This window comes from Ahaetulla prasina, chromosome 4 (genome assembly GCF_028640845.1).
Source record: "Ahaetulla prasina isolate Xishuangbanna chromosome 4, ASM2864084v1, whole genome shotgun sequence".
Lineage (NCBI taxonomy): Eukaryota > Metazoa > Chordata > Lepidosauria > Squamata > Colubridae > Ahaetulla > Ahaetulla prasina.
Genome location: NC_080542.1, coordinates 23,420,506 through 23,448,484, shown reverse-complemented (window position 1 = coordinate 23,448,484; position 27,979 = coordinate 23,420,506). Strand labels below are relative to the sequence as shown.

Here is a 27,979-nt window from a genome sequence, read left to right as displayed (position 1 = left end):
TATTCTTACTCCTCTAAACAATGGGATTAGATACAGGCATTAATAGAGTTTCTTCTTCTGAAATATACACTGCTATTTTTGAACTACTGCAAGTAAAATATACTATAAAACTTCAGTTATATCACCACCCTCTAGTTGTTCTTCCTGAAAATAATGAAATGTCAGCTCAGATTCATTTATGCTACATATACATTATCCACCATGATCCTGTGCCCTTAAGAGAGAAAGAGACTATGGTTTTAATACACCTGGAAGTAAAAATGTCCTTTTAATTTACTTTATTAGAAATAGAATGCAATTTATCCCCACATTTCCACAGTTACGCTCAACCACATTTCTACATACAGCATATTTATTCACTTTGCCACTGACGCAAGTTTGGGGTTAGGTTCATACTACTCTCACTTCTCTCCCTTTAAATAGAAGCAACTCCAATCCTAATTCTGTGCTGCTCAAAGATCTTAGATTGCAACTCCCATCAACTCCAGTTAGCATGGCTATCTGGAGGACGTGAATCAAGGAAGGTGCACTCCTAATTATAGCAGTGTTTCCCAACTTTGAAAACTTCCGCATGTGTGGAGTTTAATCCCCAGTATTCAACAATAGTCATGTGGCTGAGGAATCCTGGGCCCAAACCCACACAATGGGGAGAAAAACAAGTATGCAAACAATATTAGAGAAATTCATTCTAATGTTCCACCTCCTACATTAAAACGTAGTCCTGTTACAATTAATTCCTGGGCAATATGTAATCTACATGCACAGGAAGCAAGTGTGATTTTTTTTAAAATCCAAGTAATCTCTAACTCAGAATCTAAAAGAGACGATTAGCTATCCAATGCTCCTAGATACCAATGGAGAAAAAGTGGCAGCATCTCAGTCTGTTATTTACAAAATTAGTTTGTATTATACAAGACAATCCATGATGGGAGAAGATACGGCAAGTTTGTTCAGCACAGTCTTTATATGCCGCTAAATAGCTTACCACTTAACCAAATTATTTTGAATACTGAAGGAGAACCACAGCATAATTCTATTGGGCCATTCCACCGCATCAACAGCTAAAACAATAGCAGGTTCTGGTGGACTATACGAGAATAGAAAGGGTGGGGGGAAGCTGATATGGTTGGGAAAAGAACTTCAGAGCTGAGTTGTAAAAATCAAATAATCTATTGAACTTCAACCTCAATAAGGTCCACATCTGGTGTAGACTTTTCTATCAGCACGTGTGATGTGGTTCCAATTACTGGTTGAAACAGCAGCATCCATATTTGCTATGAAGTGGACATGATACCACTCTTCTCACTCTTTACTTTTAAGAATTCTGCCATGCTGGAAAAGTACTTCTGATTGGCTTCGGTGACCTTCTTCTCAGCTGCCTGTGGATTCACAATCTCCAGACCCTGTAAATGGATAGGAGAAAGATTGCATGGGCAAAATAAAAAACAAAGAATGCATAGAGTTTATCCAATCTGTCATCCTTCAGCAATGGAATTCTAGGAGTTGCAATTGCAAAACACCTGAGAGCACCAGGTTAAAAGAGGCTGCTCTGGAGTAGAGGAAGGGCTATAATATACCCCAATTCCTCCAGTCTGGAGTCAAAAAAATACCAATATAGGAGAATATTTGCAACTCAGAATAGAAATGAGGGGTTCTCGGTGCTCTCTGAGCTTGGTTGTTTTCTTACAGATGTTTTATTAGCCAAACTAAGTAACATCATCTGTGCTATTATGATGATGATGTTTATTTAGTTTGAGTAATGAAATGTCTGCAAGAAAATAACCAAGCTCAGACCAAAGACAGAAAATGCTTACAGTAGGAAAGGAGGCGTGGTCAGCATCGCAACGAGATGACGTGAACCCCGGGGCTCCGAGAAGAACGCTGAAATTTTGGTCGTTCTGGGGGTCCTTAATGGACCATAGCTGTCCTGGAGGGACAGTGAAGAAAGAAGGCACTGGCTGGCACGAACAGGGAAGTTGCGAATTCCCTGCAGCACCGGCACCCAGCCTTCGACCCAAAAACAAGAAAAGGCAGCCATTAGGAGTACCAAAGTTGGGATGGCCACACAAAAAGATTGAGCAGGAGCGGAGACTTGAACAGAGTATTGTTACCGGGCGAGCGATTGGCCAACTCGTAGGTAAGAAGAAGAAAAAACATTTAAAGCTAAAAAGATTTTCTGGTTTATTTATTTTTATTTATTTATAATTTAATTTCTATACCGCCCTTCTCCCGAAGGACTCAGGGCGGTTTACACCCATATTTAAAACACACAATACCACCAACAAGTTTAAAACAGAATTTAAAAACAAATATTTAAAAGGCCGAATAAAGCTAAAACGATCAAAGACCGACATAAAACCCAATTAAAATTATAATTAAAATTACACTTAGGCTAGTCCCGCACGATGAAATAATAAAGTCTTAAGTTCCCGTTTGAAGGTCCAGAGGTCGGGTAGTTGGCGTAACCCCGGAGGCAGCTCATTCCAAAGGGCCGGAGCTGCCACAGAGAAGGCTCTCCCCCTGGGGGCCGCTAACCGACATTGTTTGGTCGACGGCACCCTGAGCAGGCCCACCCTGTGGGAGTGCACAAGTCGTAGGGAGGCTATCGGTGGCAGAAGGCGGTCTCGTAAATAGCCCGGTCCTAAGCCATGGTAACCAACACCTTGAATTGCACCCAGAAGGCTACCGGCAGCCAGTGCAGGCCGCGCAGGATAGGTGTTATGTGGGAGCAACGGGGTGCTCCCTCTATCACCCGCGCAGCCGCAATCTGGACTAGCTGGAGCCTCCTGGTGCTCTTCAAGGGGAGCCCCATGTAGAGAGCATTGCAATAGTCCAGGCGGGAAGTAACAAGGGCGTGAGTGACTGTGCGTAAGGAGTCCTGGTCTAGGAAGGGGCGCAACTGGCGAATCAGGCGAACCTGATAAAATACTCCCCTGGCGACGGCCGTCAAATGTTCCTTTAAGGACAGCCGATCATCCAGGAGAACGCCCAAGTTGCGCACCCTCCCCCTGGGGGTCAATACTTCACCCCCAACAGTGATGGCGTAAGCTGACTGTACTGAAGCCGGAACCCACCGCCACTCTGTCTTGGAGGGGTTGAGTGGGGCCTGTTCCTCCCCATCCAGACCCGCACGGCTTCAAGACACCAGGCCATCACCTCGACGGCTTCGTTTGGGGTGGTTCGGGGTGGAAATGTACAGCTGAGTATCATCAGCATACAGATGGTAATCCACCCCGAAACCACGGATAACCTCACCCAGCGGCTTCATATAGATGTTGAACAGGAGAGGCGAGAGAACCGACCCCTGTGGCACCCCACAAGTGAGGTACCTTGAGGTCGATCTCTGCCCCCCTGCCAACACCGTCTGCGAACGGTCAGAGAGATAGGAGGAGAACCACGATAAATGGTGCCCCCCACCCCCAATCCCTCCAACCGCCACAGCAGGATACCATGGTCGATGGTTTGAAGTTAGCGGCTAATTGGCATGCGGAAACTTAAAGTGAGAGGATACAGACAGCAAAGTGGATTTATAAGACAAAAGCCCTAAAAGAAATAACGTTCCATCTGGATTTAAAATTGGTTTTGCAAGAAAATATAAGTATCAGAAGAAAATTGAGAGAAAGCATCTTTTGCTAACTAAAGGATTTAACTGAGGAAGACATAGGAATTGTTTTTTGTGGATTAACAAGTGACATTTTGTTGCAGGGATTTGTGGATTGGAGAGATTTGTGGATTGCTTAGGCTACCAAAGGAAAGAGAAAGACCGAAGGAGTATTGTTTAAACAGCTGTGGCACAGTTTCTAAAAACTGGAAAGATCAAAAACTTGAATCAGAACGACTTAGGAAAAAATAAACATCTGAACTGGCTTGCATTTGGAAATAGAAAAAAAAAAGGGGGGGGGGAAGAGACAATATTTTGGACTTGAATTTGAACTATACATAAGTTAAATAAATTTAAAAAGCCTTTCTCCTTATATTGAAAATATGGAAGAGGAACTACGGGAGGTGCTTCAAATGATAAGAGACTCCTTTAAGGGAAATAAACAAGCAGAACTGTGGCTTAAAAATAAAAAAAATATTATGAAGAAATTATAAGGAAACAAGAGGAACAAAAATATAATGCTGACAAAGAAATAAGTGAGGATAAAAATACAGATGTTCTTATTGAGATTGATAGTGAAAGATAGAAATGACGAGGGGGAAGGATACTTTAAAAAAGAAAGGGAAAAACGAAAAGAAGAAAAGATTGAGGGAAAAAATTAAAAGAGTAAAAAAAATAGATGATTACACTGGGATTGGCAGTGACAAAATAAAGAGAAGAGGAGGAAATGGAGAAAAATTGAGGGGGAAAATTAAAAGAGTAAAAGCTAGAGAAAGTAGGTGGAAAAGAAGATACAAGAAAGGGAAATAAGATATAAGAATGGGAGAAAGGGAGAAAAAGTTAAGAAATGGGATTTTGGAGAGATTGAAAGAAAATGGTTAAAAGGAGGAGAAAAATGAATAGTAGAAAAGAAATTAAAATAGTTGTAGAAATTTTTAGGAATGATGGAAATTAGAAGAAATATATAGATTATTTTAAAAGGATAGTAAGAAAGGTTGAAATGAAGGGAATGAAGGGAATAATAAAGAAGGAATATATTGTTTAATGTAAAATGGAGAAGTAGATGAAGTGTGGAAGATATAATGGGATATATGTTGTCTTTTTCTTTTTATGTCTGAGAATGCATGGAATGAGAGAGAATTATAGTTGATGGTAAGGAAATAAAATTTAAATATATAAAAGGATGGTAAAATTAATTGAAGTCAAGATATAAAACTGAAAAGCAGGTAAAAAAGAAGAAGTACATTGTTTAAAAAAGAACAGTCCAACAGATGAAATGTGCAAGATAGTATGGTTCATAAGTGAAAAAGATTGAAATTAAGATGTAAAAGGGAAATGTTAGTAAATGATGTATATTATTGGAAGAGAATAATAATTATTAAATTGTGAACAAAAGCTCTAAGAAAGTAAGAAGTGGAAGGTTGTATTAATTGATTGAAAGATACAAATGGAATAAGATGAAGACAATGTTAATAACTAAAATATATGAGGGGAGGTTTGAGAAATATACTTAATAAATGAGAAAATTGAGGTTGCTTGGACACCAGAAATATTGAAATGAAAATGAATACAGCAATGGAGAGAGATAAGAAGAAGGAAAGAGATGGAAAGGGAGAAGGAGGGAGAGAGAAAGAAGAAAGGGAAGAGGAGAGGAGGAAAGGCAGGGGAAATGAGAGTAGGAGAGAAGGTTAAATAGGGAGGAAGCAGGGAGGAGGAGGAGAAAGGAAGTAGAGAAGAAGTACAAGAGGAGAGAAGAAAGTAGGATGAAAGAAGGGAGGAAGAGGAGTGAGAAGGATTGTTGTGAAAAGGAAAAGATGAAATGGAAGAAAGACAACCCTGAATATATTTGAATATATTGGGAGAAAAATTGAAACAATTAAAAAAAGAATGAAAGAGAATGAATATTAATAAAAATGGAGAAATTAGAACTTGAGGATGAAAGAAGATGTGACTTAATGAAATGAGCAAGGAAATATTAGGATATGGATAAAAATTATGAAAAAATATTCTGGCAAAAACTGTAACTAAGTAAAATATATTTGAATTTATTAAATTGTATAAGAATGATATGGCCAATACTCTGTTCATAAATTATATATGTGTGTAGGGGGGAATATTAAAAAAACCAATAAAAACTTGTTTTTTTTAAAAAAAGAAAATTGCTTACAGTACTTTGGTCTGTTTTACAAAAAGAAGACAATGTAGAAGGTTCTTAGGCAGTTCATATTCCTTCCAAGCATGACCTACACTTGCTAATACTAAAAACCTTTGAGCACAAGGGGAGAAATATTCATCTTTAGGATTACATGGAAAGTTATATATTTTTCAAATTTCTACAGTACAATGTATCCACATTTCTAAAAACTTATTATTAAAAGATACTTTCCCTCCACTGTGCTTGAGCTGATTCATTTCTATACTACACCCATGCTCCATTTTTCCAAATTGAAAAGAAGTCACCATTCCAAATTCTTTAGATGAACATACAGAAATCCCGCGCTTTAGTGGTTTCCAGTCATGGATAAGTAACAGGAAAGTGGAATATAAGCCATGAGCAATGCTTACCTGCAGTGGGGTGAATGCCACACTGGAAGCTGTGCCAGAGGAACGGTCCCGGATGGTTGACTTTCCCCCATACACCATGCTTTGCTTCTGGAGTGTGCGCTGATTGGGACAAAAAGGTGGCATTTGAGGTTTTAGTATGTATTGGATAATATATACAGATAGGCTTAGACTTACAACCATTTGTTTAGTGACCAAAGTTACAATAATAGAGAAAATGTGACATGTCTATTTTTCACAGTTAAGACCATGCAGCATCCCCATAGTCACATGATTAAAATTCAGATGCTTGGCAACTGGCATGTATTTATGATGTGTCCTGGTGTCACATGATCACCCTTTGTGATCTCTTTGACAAGCAAAATCAATTGTTAAGATTCTCTTAACTATGTTACTATCTTAACAACTGCAGTGATTCACTTAACCACCATGCAGGAAAGATCGTAAAATGGGGCAAAACTCACTTAACAACTGCCTTGCTTATCATAAATCTATGCCCTTTTTTTCTTTTCCCCTTTCTTTTCTACACTTCTCTCTTCCCCTTTCCCTCCCTTTTGTTTCCTACTATTTGCTTTTGTACTTTATATTATAAGCTGATAAAAAACTGTAAATGCTTATCAATGAAAATTTGGGGCTCAATTGTGCCTGTAAGTTGAGGACTACCTGTATTTAATATATTATGTATGGAAATCAGTAGCTAGAAAAGGTAGGGATCAAGTATTCTAGGTGTCCTCTGGGAACATTTGCAGTCTTCTCCAAAGTAAAACCCTAATAAGTTAAGCTGCTAGAACAGACAGCTAATTTAAGGCCCTGTAAAGCTTTCAGGCTCCAAGAAGTACTTTATCCAGGTGAAAGGCAAAAGGTTTTGGGCAGGAAGAGACTTCCAAAGAGCCCTAAGCAAGACAATGTGTGCATGCTTGAAACAATCACGTGTGATAAAATTACACAGTTGATCTTGTGATTATGACTGTACACAATGACTGAACCACAAGTTATGGACTACAGTGGTAGCATTCACATGAAATAAAGCAGGGGTGTCCGACCTTGGTAACTTGAAGATTTATGGACTTCTAACTCCCAGATGGTTAGCTGAGGAGTTCTGGGGAGTTAGAAATCCATAAATAGAATAGAATAGAATTTTTTATTGGCCAAGTGTGATTGGACACACAAGGAATTTGTCTTGATGCATATGCTCTCAGTCTACATAAAAGAAAAGATATGTTCATCAAGGTACAACATTTACAACACAATTGATGGTCAATATATCAATATAAATCATAAGGATTGCCAGCAACAAAGTTACAGTCATACAGTCATAAGTGGAAAGAGATTGGTGATGGGAACGATGAGAAAATTAATAGTAGTGCAGATTTAGTAAATAGTTTGACAGTGTTGAAAGTCCACAAATCTTCAAGTTGCCAAGATCAGACACCCCTGCAACAAAAAATTAAATTGCAGCATGTTGCATGAATTCAGTTAAAAGCACTAACCCCAATTCTGGAGGCCTATACAAACCCAGAGGATTTATAATGAAATCGAGCCAAATTTGCTCCTTAGAAGGAGCAAGAAATTGGAAAAACAGAAATTGGACATTGCAATTTGCTGAGCCTCCATTTCCTCACCTGCAGCGTTTTTGAGATGCGGGCCTTTGTAGCCTCGTTGACTTGTGTCTGCCGGACACGGCCACTGCCTGATTTGCCTAAGTGGCCAAGACTGAACCCAAGGTCTTCTTGGTAAGCATCTTCTTCAATCTAGAAAAGGCATGAGAAGTGGTGAACTAAATACTGTATTTATGTCATTTCTATACCACCAAAGGACTCCTTTCATTTTACAGAAGCTGGACCCAAATGGACGACATGGGCTGGTTCTAGCTTAAGTGGATGGTCCTTCAGCTACCCAAACACCTGGACAAATATAGCATTTTAGGTTAAAACCAGTACCTGGAATTGTACCCAAGAAACTATTGGTAGTTAATGCGATGCTTACAATACTGTTATATAGCATTGGTAGGCCTCACCTATCAGCAGCACATGAACAGCTGCATTTTATGCCAATGGCATACTCTGGGTAATCTTCATAATATGTTGAAATATATGCAGATAATATTCAACTTATGACCAATCATTTAACAATCATTTGAAGTTATGATGGTGCTGAAAAAAGATGACTTATGATCAGTCACTGCACTTACGACAGTCACAGTGTCCTGGTGGTCTCATGATCAATATTTAGGTGCTTGGCAATCAGCATGTATTTATGATGGTTGTGGTGCTAGGCTTCTGATAAAGTCAATGGGCAAAGGCAGATTTGCTTAATGGCCGCATGATTCACTTACTTGTGACTCACTTAATGACTGAACCAATTTAATGAACAAAACATTAAATTTCCATATATAACTGAGCATGCCTTAAATATGAAGAATGGGAACTCAACACATTTGAAAGCAACAGAGAGAGAAATGTGGCTGGGCAGAATCTCATACCTCTCCAAAGCTCATCCGGTTTGCTTGCTTCCGGATTTCTGTTAAGCCAAGGCGTTCTTTCATCTTACGATATCTGAAGCAAGTAAAAAGATTATTTTTTTAAAAAAACAAACCTGAAAATTTGCACAGGAGCAAGCTTATTATATTATGACCTAAACTAGTCTATGAACATAATAAGGATCATTTGATTTAGATTATAAGATATGGCTTATATATAACATCCAGATGAGTTACCATTGAGTATCAGAATCCCCGGGTATGGGTCCCTGACTCTGTGTACTTAATCCCCCCCCCCACTTTCCAAATACTTGGAAGCAGTCATTAGCTCTATCACCACAAAAATGCATGTCCTGGTCAATAAACAAAACAAAGTTTCTGTTTGTCTACCGGAGGAAAGGAAATGGCATTGAGGAATCGGAGGCAATGTCTGGAGATTGGCAGCTATTACAAGCAGGCAAGACGATTAATTATCCATCAACTGCCATGACCACAAGCATATCCTTGTGGGAATCCTGTGGGAGCTCGGTAGCAACTCAAAGAGGAACAGCCACACTGAAGCCACACCTCACCCCAACTATGGTAAGAACTTTTGGAAGGAGGTGAAGGTTGTATGCCATTTTACGGATATACATTTTTGCTTGAAATAAGTATTACAGGACTGAGTATTAACGACATATTTTTATGGCAACATCACTTTGCAAGTCCTAAAAGGTAGAGAGCGACAGTCTATTGTTGGGGATGGTGTGTGCCGCAATAAAGCATTGTGTACAGATTTGCTATGCTGTGGTGGGTCCAATCCTTGGAAAACAAAGAACCCTCACAGACAGATATGAATGTGAGCTGATTCTCACTTTCCAGCATTTGACCTGACCTTCCCCCTTAGCTTTGTGCCTGGACCCCCATACCTGCGGCCTCCCCGTTTCTTCCTCTGTCCGTCCAGAGGGGCTGGCAGTGGCTTCACTTGCTTCACTGGAGGTGGCTCCTGCCACTTATCAAACTTCCTCTCAATCTCTTCCTTCAGGTCATATCCAACCTGGATGGTTAACAGAAGGAAAACATGAGTTACAGCAGGTGAAAGGAGCTCTTTTCAAGCTGGAGGTCACAGTAGTGGAAAGCTCTGGAGAGCAACATTGAATCAAAGTGGGAAAAGTGAGAGTTCCAGCTTAGGCTGAAAAAAGTTGGTTGCTATGGCTGTTGTCCGTAGACTCCATCCATGCACTTAAGTAAAACCCTGCCACAAATTCCAGGTTCAAGTTTTTTCTATGCTTCCTGTTATCAGAAGAGGTTGTATTCTAGGCACCGTATTAAAAACCATAATGACTATATCCCCATAGACTAAAGCTGATCTATTGGCCTTCTCAATTTCTCCTCTTGACCTAGCTGAACCTTTATAATCTTTCCTTAAAGAAAAATCACTACCTTCAGTTTTAATCTCCCTCTCACTGTAGATCCATTCCCTAGGCCAAACTAAAAACTGTCTTCTTCCCACAAAAGCAGGAAAGTATAATAAATTACATTAGAGCCTGGAAACTCAAGTTCAAAAATTACCCAGACTTTGACAAAAACTAGCTAACGCCTCTCAATCTAATATATCTCAGAGTTTTGGTATAGAGTTAATCAGGATTGAAGTCAACTCTGCTCTTCTTGGGGTTCCTTAGAAGAGGAACGGGAAGGTGTGCAGCCAAAAATACCCCTTCTTCTTTGTCTTGACAATCGATTGTAAGTCCTCTTTCATTTAGGGGAATTACCCATTTCCTTATTTAGCCTATACAGAGCCTCCATAATGTTTATAAACACAAAAGCAATAATTATTGCGGGCACCCAACTTTCTCCAAAAGGGTTAAATAGCTTTCTGAGGAAGGCCCATATCTTAGGCCCTTGCTGTATATCTTCGGTGAAACAAAGTCTTTTAAAATTTGATGAGAGATGTCCCAGGAAGTCTGACTTATGCTTCTATCCCTGCTACTACCCCAGTGCTCTAGAGCAGGGGTCCCCAATCCTGGTCCACTGCCTAGTGCCAGGATGCATCCATTTAGAACTGGGCCACAGAAGTGGTGTGTGGTTGTCTGTGCGTGTGAAGCTGCATTTGTGAAATCCCCCCACACTCCCTCCTCTTCTCCTGCCAGAAAGGTTGGAGACCACTGCCCTAGAGCCCTTAACCTCACCTTCCCTTCAGCACTCTCATGGAAGCTGTCCACTCGAGCTGCTAGGGTGCATTTTGCTGCCACCAAACGTGCTGCTTTTCTCCGCAGATCCTACAAAGAAGGAATGAAAATCAATGCTGGAGCCTCATGCACAAACACATCAATCAGAAAAGGAGCTTCGAACTGTCACACCTACCGGAGGCAATGACTGCACAATGTCACTGTGGTAGATGTAACCAGTATGAGGCAGTACAGAAGTGCTGGAAAAGCCCGAGAGAGTTTTCCTCTGGGCTCCCAGGAGCATGATGTTGCAAGCTGGCATCTTAGAAAGGTTGGTGAGGCCACCGGCAATTCCTTAAACAAAGAAGAAACGCCGAGTGAACATCACACAGCAGGATCAAACAGCCAAGAAGCTGCAAGGCTTTTGTTCAGCTGATTTTTGGCAAGTCACTTTCCCCGCTTGAGATTTGAAGAGAAGGGCCTCTCCCTGGGAAGCTGAGCTTGCTGTCCACAAAGAAGGATTCTTGCTAATCCTTCTTTGGAGATTTGCCAGAATTAATCACATTCTAAGAAACAGAATCTTCCCTGTTCAGCAGGGCATTTCTTGGTTCCATAGTTTAAAATGAAGATAGCTCACGGGTGAGCTATTCTGACAAAACTTTGGACAGCTGAACTATAAAAGGTAAAACAGTTTCCCCCAATAACAAAACAGTCATCCTTTCAGAGGGGAAAGATTTCATTTCACTCTAAAAACCACATATTTCCTACAACTCTACAGTTTAGTCGAAAATTCTTATGCTCAAGTGCACTCCAGCAAGACTTACCCATGATCTTGGCAGCAGTAGAGGCCCCAACAATGATGGATAAGTTTGGGGCAATGAAGGACATACGGGACTCCACATATTCATAGATGCGGTGCTTCGATTGGTTCAGCTCTAGGGCCATGTCACAGGCTTCCTCGATGCGTTCTAGTTCCTCCTCAGTCAACTGTTGCCTGCAGTGACAAAAAGAGCCCTCTTGAGACCTTCATGTTCATTTTGCATCTCTGATTAGAGACATTAGTGTCTCTCGGTAGCATCCCTGTAGATATTAGGTCCGTCTTCCCTAACCTGGTGGGACTGGGTTTGGCTTTAGATGTGGTGGATTGGATGTTAATACTTTTAATTCCTTTATCTATGCTGGAAATCTGGAGGCCACAGAGTTAGGGAAGAGAGAGAAAAAAGAAATCTGGAGACAAATAGCCCTTTTCAGAGTTTGCAAGATTCAGGAACATGCGTAAGGGCAGAGATAATAAATAAGGTAACATTTTCCTCCTTTGGTTTTGATCTTCAGTCATGCAGGCAAGCTGCATCAAGAATAATATTTGAATTATGCTCACAATTTCATTTCTGCTCTCAAGTGCACTTAGGAAAAAAAGCTAGATACCCAACTTTCTTGTCTCCCTACCCTTTCTCAAATATAGTCAGATAGTATTGTCAGACGTCAATGTACAAGTGGCACAACCCCACCCCACCCCACTTTCATTTGAATTCCAGCATTTTTTCACCCATCATGTACAATATAGAATCCTCTAAGGGAAAACTACTATCATGGTTAAAAGTAAACCAATTCTGCAGGAGTACAAGAATTCTGCATTCTTGTAAGCTTTTTTAAATGCCAAAGAGGTCTTAGAGGAAGGTGAAAAAAAGCATGCCAAAAAGAGAAGGCTGGAAGATCTTTTCTCTTCGAATTAGAAAAAATTAAAAGAATGTCTCATCTTCAGTCAGAAGTGGAACAATCTGTGGTGGTTTTTTTTCTGGCTGCGTGTGTGGATTTGGCCCCAGCCCCTACCCAGAACTGATCTCCCACATCCGTTCTAAATCCTCCCCTCAGTTCTTACAGACGACCCATCTTACCCTTGAGTAGTAGATGCAGTCACACTGACCACCATGATTGTGGCATTGGTAAGGATCTGTTGAAGGTTCTCGTTGTTCTTGCATTTGTCCAAACTGTTGCCCAGTTCCTGCAAAGGTCCAGCATTTGAAGGGAAGGTTGGCTTTTGACAATGACCAGGAATTTTTCTACAAATACATGTTGGGCTGACAAGCACTGTGAAAAATACCAGATACCTCATCTGATTTTCGGCTGTCAAGAACGAAGGATTTGAAATATATGCCTGTTCTGGAATTGTTAATTAACAGATGAACTATGGACTACCAAGAGCCGAATCTTCTGTTCTCCATATTCTAATTTTATTCTATTCCCTGTAGAATATTATCTAACCCTCAGTCTCATCCTTGCTAAAGATGCAGCACTGCAAGGTGCATCCTTCAGCTTTTATAACTAAAAATTATTTTTTCCTCATCTTTTTCTCATTCCACACCAAGACGGAGTGGCTGTGGATGCCGGCACCCCGGTACAGTCAGCTGCAACCGCAGCTGACTGTTGGGGGCAAGTCATTGGCCCCAATGGAAAGGGTGCGCAACTTGGGTGTTCTCCTGGATGGACGGCTGTCGTTTGAAGATCATCTGGCGGCCGTCTCCAGGAGAGCTTTTTACCAGGTGCGCTTGGTCCGCCAGTTGCGCCCCTTCCTTGACCGGGATGCCTTATGCACAGTCACTCACGCTCTTGTCACCTCTCGTTTGGATTATTGCAATTCTCTCTACATGGGGCTCCCCTTGAAGTGCACCCGGAGGCTTCAGCTAGTTCAAAATGCAGCTGCGTGGGTGATTGAGGGAGCCAAACGTTGCTCCCAAGTAACACCGCTCCTGCGCAGTCTGCACTGGCTTCCTGTGGTCTTTCGGGTGCGCTTTAAGGTTTTGGTTACCACCTTTAAAGCGCTCCATGGCTTAGGGCCCGGGTACTTACGGGACCGCCTGCTGTTACCTTACGCCTCCCACCGACCCGTACGCTCACACAGAGAAGGTCTTCTCAGGGTGCCGTCCGCCAAGCAATGTCGGCTGGCGGCCTCCAGGGGAAGGGCCTTCTCTGTCGGAGCTCCTACCTTTTGGAGCGAACTTCCCCCTGGCTTGCGCCAATTACCTGACCTTCGGACCTTTCGCCGTGAGCTGAAAACGCATTTATTTATTCAAGCGGGACTGGCTTAAATTTTTAATTCCTAAATAATTTTAATCGGGGCTACTATTTATGAATTTTAAGGGTTTTAAATTTGATTGTTTTAAATTTCGGCCATTTATGGAATATGCTTGATTTAAGTCTTTGTTTTAATTGTGTATAGTATTGTTTTATAATTTGGCTGTACACCGCCCTGAGTCCTTCGGGAGAAGGACGGTATAAAAATCTAAATAATAATAATAATAATAATAATAATAATAATAATAATAATAATAATAATAATAATAATAATAATAATAATAATAAAAAATTCCTTCTGTCATGTCTTGTGCACAGCAAACCTGAAGGATAACCTTAGTCATCTTTTTAAGTTAGTGTGCATATCTGGCTGAGAACAAAGTCTAAAAAATATTTCAGAGAAGCCAATGTTACTGTTCTCACTGTTCCTAGATGGATGGAAGAACTTCTGTGACTCAGTAAGGATCAGCACCAACATTTCCTGCATCTGTTTTTATTTGATTTTTATCCTACTTTTTATTATTTTTATAAATAATTTAAGGCAGGAACCAGGCATAATACTTCCTCTTCCTATTCTCCCATAACAGCCCTGGGAGGCAGGTTGGGCTAAGACAGAGGGATTGGCCCAACATGGCTTTCATGCCAAAGGTTGGACTGGGACTCACGTATATTTTCCATTTCTGTATTTTATTCCCACCATATTTACAGGATTACAATTTTTAAAATGGGAGCAATGCTGGTTTTGGCTTATTTATTTAATAGATCTGGAGGATTCCAAATAAGGGAAAGCTGAAGAATTTCAGTATTGAATTTCAATCCAGCAAATCTAAACACAAATTCTTATACGGCTATAAAATTCAGTGAATCAGCAACAGACGCAACCTTAACATGTGAATGTTAAGAATGCAGAAACAGAATGGACGATGATGGCAATAATAATAAATTTAAATTACTTGCCACCATCTCAACTTCTCTGGATAACTCACAACAGATGTCAATAAAAACAATAAAACAATAATAATAAAAATAAAGATAAACAATGGCAAGAGCGATGAAAGGATGGGTTTCAATCTCCCTTAGTGAAGACCTGGGTGAAGAGCAGGGATTTCACAGTTCTTCTACATAACAGCTGAATGGCAGCTATGTTAATCTTGAAGGGGGTCTCATTCCAGAAGGTACAAATTTATGGTAAATGGAATAATGAATTTTGCATATTTTAGGAAGAAACATAATACCTTAACAGTCCGGATGTAGTCCAAAGCATTGGGAACAAGGGACTCTAATTCTGGGAATCGCTTGGAGTATTTGTCTCGGATAAACTTGTGTATAATATCTAGACACAAAAGACAGAAATCCATAAAGCATTAAGGTGATTGGGAGGGTGGAACAAGTTTCCTCAACCTAATAATCTGTAGATGGATTAGACTTCAAGTTTTGTAATTCCAAGGCAGGATGGGAATAATGTTAAGTTTTGTTCCAATGCATCTGGCACTTGCCAGGTGGGGAGGTGCGATGGAATGTTTTCAAGATACCCAGGAATGCATTCCAGAGGAGCAAGAGACTTCGTAGTTTAGAAAATTTATGTGGAAAAAAAAGGGCAAAGATGGCTCCTCCCTAATAGTTCTCAGAGTGTACATGTTATGGTGCCAGTAGTTGTCTTTAGTTTGGCAAGAGTCTGTTCAATGGGTGATATAACAATACAGATAGTCCGCAAGATACAAATATTCATTCAGTGATCAAAAAAAGTGACAGACGGTTTTTCATATTTACAACCATTGCAGCATCCCTGTAATCACATGATCAAAATTCAGATGCTTAGCAACTGGCATGTATTTAGGTTGGCTGCAGTGTCCCGTGATCAACTTTTGCAACCTTCTGACAAGCAAAGTCAATGGGGAAGCCAGATTCACTTAACCACCATGTTAACTGACTTAACCACTACAGTGATTCACTGAACAAAAGTGGCAGGAAAGGTTGTAAAATGGGAAAAAACTTACTTAACAACTGTGTTGCTTCGCAATGGAAATTTTTGGATGAATTGTAGTTGTAAGTTGAGGACTATCTATAAAGGAAATTGCTGAGAGTCTCAATGAGTCTTTCTTGGTTTTAGATCATGATAGGAGGGAGTATGAAAGCAAGCCACCAAAAATATTCTGCCTCAGTTCTTTTTAGTCTGATGAATCAAAAGGTCTTTCTAGAAATAGTCCAGACTTTTTTTTTTGTTGTTGTTGCTGAAAGAGGAATGTCTATACAGATTCTCAGTCATCCAGGTCATGGTTGTCCGAAAGATGCTTTTTCAAGAGGCAACTGGACTTTTTGTTTTTTCTTTGAAGATGTTTCGCTTCTCATCCAAGAAGCTTCTTCAGCTCTGGCTAGATGGTGGAGCTGAATTCTTCAGTCAGAGCAGAAGAAACCTCTTGGATAAGAAAGTCCAAGTTGCCGCTTGAAAAACCACCTTTGGGACTGAAAGAAGAATGTTTCCTAAACAACTTTGGAATTGTCATGTCACGCATAACAATTACCCCATTTATATATCCTTGCACCTCAAACTTCTATACTATTAGTTCACATTCCTTTCCCAGAAACCCATTGCCTTGATACCACTTCAGATGTATCCCTATGTAACACCTAATTATAGTGTTTCCAGCCCCACCCCAAACCAGCAGCCAAGATTTTTCACTCACTCAGTTCATTCTCAATCTCTACGGTGAGGTTGTTGGCATCCACAATCACTCTGTATTCAGGAGCAGCCTCGACTGGACCTAGAACTGGAGAGAGACGGATAGAATGGTCAAAATCTATGGTATACAGCTGACTATGAGGTGGGTTCATACCAGGGGTGAAATCTAAAAATTTTCCCTACTGTTTCTGTAGGTGTGGCTTAATTGGTGGGTGTGGCTTGGTGGTCAGATGACTGGGTGGGCATGGCCAATAACAATAAATAATAAAAATAATAAACAAAGTATACAAAACAATAAGAGGTACCAAAAACCAACTTTCACACTTTACACACACACAACACAACTGACTCACCACACACAATGTAAAAGCAGCTGCACTTCACCCAAAATGGCCCCTGCAAGAAGCAAGAACCTCACACAGCCACAAAAAGCTCAAAAATCAACTTCCACACTTTACAGACACAAAACACAACACAACACAACTGACACACACACACACAAAATGCCACATACAGCTTTGTGAGATTTTGTGTGTTTGTGTAGTTAGAGTGAAACACTACAGAAACACACCAAATCTCAGAAAGCTGCACAAATATTTTATTTTATTATTTTATTTATATTTTTTAGATCAGGGGTCTCCAACCTTAGTAACTTTAAGGTTTGTGGATTTCAACTCCCAGAGTTCTGGGAGTTGAAGTCCACAAGCCTTAAAGTTACTAAGGTTGGAGACCCGTTTTAGATAAAAGCAGCTAAATTTAAAACTTCCTTAACTTTAAATTGCTGTCTTAAAAAAACTAACTACTTAAAAAACACCAATTAACTATTTTTTAAAACTCCCCTCACCCCGTTTACTTACTCAAGTGAAGGCAGGGCAGGCAGATTGAGTTGCTCACCAAGGAGATGGATTGCAGGCAGGCAGATTGAGTTGCTAGCTGATGCAACTGATTGCAGCAGGCTGCGAGCCCGAAAGGAGCAGTAATAAGGCAAGTGGGGACGGAGCATTGGGTGGGCATGGGCTGTTGTAAGAGGTTGTAAAAAAGTGATTTTAACAGCCTGTGATGATGAGGCAATTCAGCTGGGATCGCCAGAGGAAAAAAAGATTTTAAAAGGCTCCTCTGATGATCCCAGTGAAGTTGCCTCATTGCCAAAACCTCTTAAAAGGGTTGTTTTAACAACCTCTTCGGCCGATAGAAAACATGTTTTTTAAAGGTTCTGGTGATCAGGCAACTCAGCTGGGATCGCCAGAGGAGCCTTTTAAAAACTTTTTTTTTACAGCCTCTTTGGCTGAAGAGGTTGTAAAAAAAAACTTTTAAAGGATTCTGATGATTCCAGCTGAGCCATGCAATCATCAAAGGCTTTTTTTTTTATTTTTAAAAGCATTGTTCGGCTGAAGAAAAAATGCTTTTAAAAGTAAAAAAAAAAAAAAAACACCTCTGATGATGGAGCGGCTCATCAGGGGCAGGGACAGTGATTTTTGCTACCGGTTCTCCGAATCAACAGCCGCTATTGTTACCAGATCAGGCGAGCCGGGAGCATTTCACCCGTGGTTCATACACATATCCAAGCTTTTGACTGAAGGAAATGACTTGTCTTAATGCAGGAACAGGATGTGACCTTAGTAGGTTCAAAATAAGTAAGGGATATGTTATCAGTACTGCTGTTTCTTCATAGGCAAATCTGAACTGAACAAGTACCTTCAGATGCTTTTGGTTGCTTGCTGATGTACTCCTCAATCTTCAACATAATTTCAGCAAACTGTACAAAAGAAATATAAAGATCAAGGCTTCATCGTGGAGCAGGGTGAGGGAATGGACCTCTGACCCTAAACCCTGAAAAATCTTCGCTAAGAGCCTGCTTTTAGGGCATTATTGATCTTGGAGAGATTGATAAACTAAAGAGGAAGCTCCATAGGTGCTGGGGGTGGAAAGCAACCACCCAAGTAGTCAGGAGCAGCACTCTTAAACTGGGGGAGAGGAAGTCAGTCTTTATGGCCGGCCTGGAGCGATGACTGCTGCAAAGAGTGAAAAGCAACAGCAGCATTCGACAGAAGAAAAACTCAGAAGAAGATGAGATGCGTGTAAAGAGAAGGCGCAGAAGAGAAAAGGCAGAGAGAGAGTGACACAGCGTGTCTGGGAAGGCGGCTAAAATGGAGTAAACTGCAGATCAGAGAGATAAAATAAACTGAGAACAGTACACAGCAGTTTGGGGCCCAGATTGAAATCCACAAATTGCAACAATTGGTGAGTGAGAGAGTTAAAGAAAAATGAGCTGAGATAATAAAAGAAGATGAAGAGAATTTGAAAACATAAATAAGGACTGACTAGAACTAAAGATTTAAATTTGAACCAGAAAATAGAAGCTAATGAAATATAATGTGGCAAGACAAAGGATTTGTGAAATTTGAACTTTGATGGATAAATACTTGTGTAAAACGGAATAGTGGATTGACTGGACTTATAGAAAAGGAGGGAAAAACAAAAAGAAAAGAAGCAGAAGATGAAAAAAAAGGAGCCATCTGGTGGAATTGTGGATATATTAAAACCTGAGTTTGAAGAGGAAATTGGAAATAAGATTGATGTAATATTGCAAAACAGAGGATTTTTTTAAAAAAAGGGTACAGATGGTAAAGCAAATGGAACTGAATGAATTATCGAACTGAATCAAGCTGATTATTGGATTAACTGTAATAATATTGGATTTATATTGACAATATATATTTACATCTAAGTTTAGTAAAGAAATATAGTTAAAGGTAATTTAAGAAATTAAGAGGAATATAAAAAAATAGAGGACTGTATAAATATATGTATTACACAGGGTGATTAAGAATTATAAAAAAATATGTAAGTATAACATACATAAGAAAGTGTTAAGAATACTACACAGTATATTAGACAAGTGTGGGAGAAAATAAGATATATTTGTGTATTTAAATATAGAATACTCTGTGTGAAAAATATTTAAAAAAGAGAATACCTAGATATACTTTCTCATATATGAAGGTGGAGAATTTTGCCCAAATGAGAAACATGACTACTACAGCAACTATCACTAAAGTAAATAAAAAAATAGTGACAATCCCTTCACCTATTACAGCTTCACCCACAAATCAAAAATCGACAATGACCGCACTTGGCAAAAATAAATCAGATCTGGCAATGAACCTGTTAAACATGCAAATAATGTTACAAACAATACAGGAAATAATGAATAAAACTCAAGAAGCAATAGCAACCACGAAGAAACAAAAATGCTACACAAAGAATTAAAGACTGAAATTGGTGAAATGAAGGAGGAAATTAAAAACATGAAAGATAAAATTGGTGATATTTAACAAGTAATGCTAGAAAATGAACAAAGAATTAAAAAAGTGGAATCTAAAATAGAGCAAGTTGATAATAAAATAGAAAAGATGGAGCAGAAAGCCCTACAATTAAATAATGAGTTAAGTGAGTCAATTGTGCATCTGGAAATGGAAAAAGCTTCATTATTTTTAAGATTTCAAAACATTCCAGAAGAAAAGGATGAGGATTTGGGAGAGAAAATGGCAGAGATATTAGCAGAAGCCTTAGGAAAAGACAAACTAGAAACAAGAAGAGAATTGGACAAAGTTTAGCAAGTATACACAAAATATGCAGGAAGACACAGAAAGGCGAGAGAGGTACATATAAAGTTTATTAAAAGAGCAATGAGACATGAAATATACAAACAAACAAGAGAGGAACCGATAATATACAAAGGTAAAGAAATTATAGTATTAAAACAAATACCATGCAGAATAAGGGACCAGAGACAACAATACCAATTTCTCACAACACAATTAACGAGATACAAAGTCAAGTTTAGATGGTTAGTACTGGAAGGCATACTCATAACATGGCAGGCAAAAAATATAAGGTAGACACAATTGAAAAAGCGCAGGATTTCTTTGAACAACACTTTGCACAGGAAGAAGAACAGGAAAGTAAGGAGGAACTTGAGAGCAGAAATCAAGAAGAAGAGATACTAGTGGAAATAGAACAAGAGAAACACAAAAGAGACAAGAAAAAGAGCTGATAGAAAGAAAAGGAGAAGGAGGAAGACTAGTAAGAGAGACAAGAAGCACAAAAAAGGCAGAACAAATTAAAAAAGGGAGAGGCGATTAAGGTGTTTTTAGTAAACATTAATGGTTTAAATATATCAAGAAAGAGAAAAACCTTCAACAAATTAAAAAAAATAGAAGCAGATGTGATATATTTACAGGAGGTCCACATCAAAAAGGATTATAGAAAATTGCTAGAAAATGTAAAATTAGGGAATTGGCTAGAGACTAGAAATACTAGATGATAAAAAAGGTGAAAAGCTTATATATACATGTATATAAAATGGCAATGTATGAAAGAAAATAAATACTCAGAAGGATAGAAGATAAAAAGAAATGAGAGAGAATGGGACAAAAAAGAAAAGTTTAATTAAATGAAACAAGAGGGGGAATAAGGATGTAATATGAGAAGAATAAGGAAACGAAGCTGATGTAAAGAAGGAACATAGTTTTTATGTCAATGTATGTTATGTATTGTTCTTTTTTGTTGAAAATAATATATATATATATATATGTAGGTCTTTGGTTATTCGAGTTTTCTCCCGCATAAAATTGGAAGTGTCTTGGCGACGTTTCGACGAAGTCGCATTCGTCATCTTCAAGCTTCAGCTTCGTGCTTCTGGGGGCAATGTGATTGCAGCTGTTTCTTCCTTTTAACTGCTAGTGGGGTTTGAACTGATTGGGTGGGAGCTTGGCTGTGCTCTGATTGGATGGGGTTTTTGTGCTCTGATTGGCTGGGGTGTGTCCTGTGTTGGTGGGGGCTTGGTTGTGCTCAGATTAGTCTGAGTTGCAGGGGGATTGAGCTGGTGAGCTGCATTGCCGTTGTTTGGCTTCGTGTTCGTGGTCGTGCTACATCTTCATAGTGGGTGTCAGTCTGCTGCATGTATGGATTGGAGGGGTTTGAAATGGCTAATGTTGCAGCTGCGGTCTGGCTTCTGGTCTTTGGTCGTGCTTCATGATCAGTGTGGGTTTGGGTCTGCTTTCTGGGTGGATGTGTGGTGGTGATATCCTGTGTGGACCTCGTGAGTGTGGGTCTGGTGTCATTCCTCATGTTAGGGACTCGTTTGTCAATAAGGGCGGATTTCCAAATGGCTGGTAGGCGGAGGTATCATCTCGTTTGTTCATGCTGTGTGGGCGTTTTTCTATCTCGATGGCTTCTCTGATTATTCTGTTGTTAAAGTGTTCAGTTTTGGCAATAGTTCTGGTCTTTTTAAAGTCAATATCGTGTCCTGTGGCTTTAAGGTGTTGGACCAGGGAAGAAGTTGGTTCCTCTTTTTTGACTGAGTTCTTGTGTTCTTCAATGCATGCACTTATTCTTCTGTTGGTTTGTCCGATGTATGTGGTGGGGCAGGCGGTGCATGGGATTTCATATACTCCTTGATTTTATATATATATATATATATATATATGTCTTTGGTTGTTCGGGTTTTCTCCCGTGTAAAATTGGAAGTGTCTTGGCGACGTTTCGACGAAGTCTCATTCGTCATCTTCAGGCTTCAGCTTCGTGCTTCTGGGAGCAATGTGTGATCGCAGCTGTTTCTTCCTTTTAACTGTTAGTGGGGGTTTGAACTGATTGGGTGGGAGCTTGGCTGTGCTCTGATTGGATGGGGTTTTTTCTGTGCTCTGATTGGATGGGGGTGTGTCCTGTGTTGGTGGGGGCTTGGTTGTGCTCAGTCTAGTCTGTGCTGAAGGGGGATTTATATATATAAAATTATATATATATAATTATAATATATATATATATATATAAAAATAAATAAATAAAAAGAAATACAAAGACCTAAACTCATGCTTCCCTTCCATCTTGAACTTTTAGAGTGTAAAACAATAATGGCAGATTACACAACATATGGTGTTCAGACCAAAATCAATTTTGAAATTTTACTGCATTCTGTACATTATTACTGTATTCAACCCAAAGCCATTTAAGGGACATTTAGTATCTTCCTAATTTCTAAGGTATACTTTATTTCTGACTGCCCCTTCATCTGATCAAATTGGCATGATCCATAGAGATGACTTCACAAATATTTTAAACTAATGAGTCCTATGTGAAAGATATCTATTCCTTTTACCATTTTGCTATCCCACAGCTTGGCAATACTCTTGACCGAATCAGTTGCCAGATCCACTTGCATCTCTTCATGGACATCTTCAATGGGAGATTCGTCCTCTTCATCTGCAAAACTTCCATCTTCTTCCTCTGCTGCCTCTTCAAGGTCAGCCAAAAGCTCATCTGCTAAAGACATGGTGGATCAAGGCTGGAAAGAGAATAAAACTGGATTAGAGAAATAAGTCAAAGCAGGGTTAATAAACAAAAAACCACCTAAGGTAAATTAAATGAAGATTCAGCCTTATATTAATATTTTCTCTCAATACTGTCTTGGAAAGAATCCCAAACCTATATTTCTGCAAGCAACCACCCTTCAGAAGGTAGGATTTCAGTTTCTAGACGCCACTACAGGAATATAATACTTGGTAAACTACCATGTAGTAATTGTAATCTGTAAAACTCTCTACCTGAATAAACACAACAATCCAGGATGCTAAGCTCTTCAATTCCTTTCTGGTTCATTCTGTCTGAAGGAATTGCCTTATTACAGTTGTAACTGCTTTCCTACTGAATTCATTTCAGTCAAAAATTTCCAGATCTTACTAGCTCCTGCCATTATTATTATTATTATTATTATTATTATTATTATTATTATTATTATTATTATTAATTAATTAATTAAACTTCTATACCGCACCATCTCCCGCAACCTGTCCATATCATCAGGAGTTATAGGATCAAACTCAGCCCAGATAACACTCTCAAGACTCGTCCCCGCCATCCCACCCGGATCTATCCAATCAGTGTCCAGTCCGTCCCGAATCTGAGCGATTTTATCAGATAGATACTGTACAAAATCCTCAGCACGCCCCTGTAAGGGCTCCTCCCGAGCCTCCTGCGTAAGCAGGGAGTGGGTCACCCTAAACAGGGTGGCTGGGCGATTATCTGCCGATGCGATGAGTGCGGAGAAATAATTATGTTTCGCTGCCCTGGTCGCCACTAGGTAGGTCTGAATATATGACCTCACTAGTGTTCGGTCAGGTTCGGAGTGGCTGGACCTCCAAGTGCTCTCTAGTCGTCTTTTCCGGTGCTTCATCTCTCTCAGCTCCTCATTATACCAAGGGGCTGGTCGAGTTCGTCGCCGGGTCAGAGGCCGCAAAGGCACGACGCGGTCTAAGGCACCAGCCGCCTCCTCCTCCCAGGCGGCTACCAGTTCCTTGGCCGAGCCGTGGGCTAAGTCCCTCGGAAATGGCCCAAGCTCCGTCAGAAACCTCTCTGGGTCCATCAGGCGCCTGGGACGGAACCATCGAACCGGTTCCGTCTCCCTGCAGTATGGTGTAGCGGTTCGAAAGTCTAGCTGAAGGAGTAAATGATCTGACCATGACAGGGGTTGGGATATTAACTCCCCTAACTCCAGATCATTTAGCCACTGTCCCGAGACAAAAATCAAGTCCAGTGTGTTACCCCCAGTGTGGGTGGGGCCGTTAACTATCTGGGTCAGGTCCAAGGCCGTCATGGAAGCCATGAACTCCCGAGCTGCCGTTGATGATTCGCCTGCCGACAGCAAGTTGAAATCCCCCATAACCATAAGTCTGGGGGTCTCAACCGCCGTCCTGGCTATCATCTCCAGCAGCTCAGGCAGGGCTGCCGTTACGTAGCAAGGAGCCAGATACACAATCAGCAAGCCCACTTGCACCCCACGGCCCCATCTCACTAGGAGGGTTTCACAACCGGCTATCTGCGGGACAGCGACCTCCCTCGGTTCCAGACTCTCGTTAATGACAACCGCTACCCCCCCATCCCTACCCTGGGCCCTCGGCTGATGGAATGCGCAGAAGCCTGGTGGGCACATCTCAGTAAGGGGAACCCCCCCTTCTGCGCCCAACCAGGTCTCCGTAATGCCCATTAGGTCTGCTCCCCCCTCTTGAATAAGATCGAATATGAGGGGGGCCTTATTCATAACGGACCTGGCATTGCATAATATCAATCTAAGGTCCAGGTTCCGGGGAATATAACCACTCGGGGCACGAGTAAAGTCTAGGGGCCCGGAGTGCGGAATTGCTTTCAAACAGCGAGAGTGCACTCCCCGAACATGATACGAGCCCCTGCTTCCGCCATACCTGCCCCTCCCTCATACCGTGCAGATGGAAATGCCCGTACATGGTCGAGCCTTAACCTCCTCCAAGACCTCCAATTTACAGACCTCCAAATCGTGAACCTTAGAAGGGACCAGCCTAACCCCCTGTGGGCGTGCCCCCCCACCCCGAAACCCATTGTTTGATTTAGTTAAAAATTTACAAAAAAATGAATTAAAAAACCTCCTTAACACTTTCTTAGAAGCATGCCACCTCTCGGGATTCCAAAATCCGTCATCGAGGTAGGCCCTCGATAGAGAGGAGGGCCACACCCGCGAGAGGGGGGTATCTCGCAGTGCAAGAAGCTGGTTAGATGAGAAAGTCGTAAGAGTCTTAAGGAATGGTGGTATCCTGGTTTGTCGAGGTCTTAAACGACAATACATAGGTTGGGCAGAGCCACAAGCTGGAAAACGAAGAGTTCTTAAAAAGTGCATGATATAGACGGTATGGACCTGGGTGGAACTAAGATGGTCCACCACCCAGGTTCTCCCGAAGGTTCCATAGAGGGAGGAGAAAAGAGCAGCGACCGTCGCCGCCACGGGACGTCTTCCATGATAGCCCAGTTGCCATCGCCGTCGTCATCCAGCAGCCACTTCATATGTCCTTTCTAATCTCTTAGTTTCTATCATAGAATCCTTCAGCCTTCCAGTACTCCCAAACAAGATATAGTACATACCAACAATCATTCCTAGAAAACACATGAACTTCCCAGCTTTCCCCTCTCCCATTTGGGACCCCAAACTGCTTCAGAACTGAAATATAATAAATATTATAAACATAACATAAAAATTATTATACAGCAAAATATGACATAACACAAAACATCATAAAATATTTCCTATTCTGATATTTGACTGTACTATATGGTTAAACATGGGCTATTTTCAAGGCAGAAAAATCTGTGAATGTATCCTAACTTTTCCAGTATTAGGACTTCTTTCATTTTTGAAGTCTGGTAAGAAAATATTCCTAAAAGGATGGCCCAACAGGGTACAGATTGTCTAATATATTACTAAACCACTCCTGTTTGTCAGTATGTAACTTTTAACTTGGAAAATGGTGCATTGGAGGGCAACAATTTTTGAATCAACATTATCTCAAATGAGCTAACTAGGCCCACTAAATAGTGTGTCCAAAATCCAGAACCAATGATTCCCATGGAATTGAAATTTGACAAATTTTATAAAACATTTTATAATGTAAAAATGATTGTAAAATGTTTTATGACACAATACCAAATATCATAAAATATTTCCCATGGTCACCTTGTGTTGTTTGACTACACTATACAGTTAACATGGGCTTTTTTCAAGGCAGATACATCTCTGAATATCTTCTTTGATTTTTAAAAAGTTTTTCCAGTGAAGTCAGTACTTTAGAAGCTCTGCCATTTTTGAAGGCATTGAGGAACCTGGTAAGGAAATATTTCTGAAATAGGCCGTAGCGGGTTATGCATTGTCTAGTTTATCATATATGTCAATGCAAACCTCCCAAATCAGTCATGTCAAGTGAAGCATGTTGTAAAAAATCCTACCGTGATACTAAATGTGTAACATTGTTATGCAGAACCTAATAAAAAAAGAAGAGTAAAAATAATAATAGCTCCAATGCAAGAAAATTGGGACAGCGAGGGAATGGTGTTGAGGTAAAAGAAGGGTGTATATAGCAACTCATATGGATCTCAAAATTATGACACACACGATGTTGTACAAATGCCACAATTACATAAAAGATATCTGACACAAGTTCTTAAGTTGCGGCACCTGCATGACAATATGAAGCCCTTTTGTGTCTCCCCAAACATGAAAGCTCATGGAGTTGCATCAGAAAAATGGGAGAGAGGGGGCTGCCCTACCATGATACTTATAATAACCATATTTTCCTGGAAAAACTGAAGGACAAAGATGACATATCTTAAAGAAGTTCATAAAGATAATAAAATAATGGTTTATAACTCTGCCTTACAAAGGAAAATTGAGGAGCAAACCCAAGAAAAACAAATTAAATCGAAAGGGTGGCTTCCTGAAATAACAGACCATTCTTTACAATATAATGAAAGGCATATAGTTACAGTATATAGGTAGTCCTCTACATACAACCACAATTGACCCCAAAATGTATGTTGCTAAGTGAGAAATTTTTTAAGCGAGACTAGCCCCATTTAATAACTTTTCTTGTCACGTTTGTTAAGTGACTCACTGCAGTTAAATTGGTAACATGGTTGTTAAGTGAATCTGGTTTCCCCATTGATTTCGCATGTCAGGAGTTTGCAAAAGGATGAGCAGTTGTCAAGCATCCGAATGGACATCACGTGAGCATGGGGATACCGCAACGGTCATAAGTGTGAAAAAATGATCGCAAGTCACATTTTTCAGTGCCGTTGTAATTTCGAATGGTCACTAAGCGAATTGTTGTAAATCCTCGTATGCTAGTATGACCGAGAGATCAGGCAGAGCAGCTGCGAAAATCCTGAGGGGAGCCAGTTAGGATCCCTCAAGGAGCGACAGGGTTCTGCAAGCCTCAGCAGCTCCTCCTAGCCTACCTCTGAGGGTTGTAAGAGGGACTAAGGGGAGAATTAGCGCTTTAGTCAGTCTGAAGATTAGACAAGGCAAGGTTTAGAACAGCCTCCTCCTCCCCCTTTTCAGGATTCCCATTACCCCCTCACCAGCTTTTTCTTCGCTCCGGCTTCTTCTCAGTCCCTCGTTAAAGCCGTCACGCAACAAACTACGTCGCTCCTACGTTCATCAAGGACGCCGCCGGAACCGAAGAAAGAAGGGGTATTACTTCCGGCTCGGACGCCATTTGCGTGGCGTAACGCCGATGAGTATAGGGCTTTGTCTTGCCCTCTTAACTCTATGGACGCCTGGAAATAGTGGTAAGTGCAGGAAACGCTCCGCTTCATGGCCACGGTCAACAGCTTTCTCCCATTTCTATTCAGACGATAGGTCAGCTCCGCAATGCCTACTCTACTCTTTTTTTTTCTCTCTACTCTACTTTACCTTCATCTTTGATGAAGGTTTTTTTTTCTTTTATGTACACTGAGAGCATATGCACTAAAACAAATTCCTTGTCTGTCCAATCACAGTTGGTCAATAAATTCTATTCTATTCTATTCTCTATGACTACGGACTTCCGGAACCTACGGTGACATCATCATCCCTTTTTGCA

The 27,979-nt window shown here is 40.5% G+C and overlaps 1 protein-coding gene across 1 annotated transcript; it reads right to left on the bottom strand.

The window, feature by feature from the left end:
- Positions 1-263: 263 nt before the first annotated feature.
- PRPF31 (pre-mRNA processing factor 31) lies at positions 264-27,618 on the bottom strand. The gene is made up of 14 exons (XM_058180827.1): positions 27,477-27,618; positions 22,699-22,884; positions 18,237-18,297; positions 16,546-16,629; positions 15,097-15,194; positions 12,685-12,791; positions 11,614-11,783; positions 10,986-11,143; positions 10,811-10,900; positions 9,551-9,678; positions 8,646-8,718; positions 7,786-7,914; positions 6,167-6,265; positions 264-1,403 (listed from the first exon to the last, which is right to left on the bottom strand). Exons 2-14 carry the CDS (start codon positions 22,870-22,872, stop codon positions 1,275-1,277), a joined length of 1,500 nt encoding a protein of 499 aa, XP_058036810.1. The 5' UTR covers positions 22,873-22,884; positions 27,477-27,618; the 3' UTR covers positions 264-1,274.
- Positions 27,619-27,979: the final 361 nt, after the last annotated feature.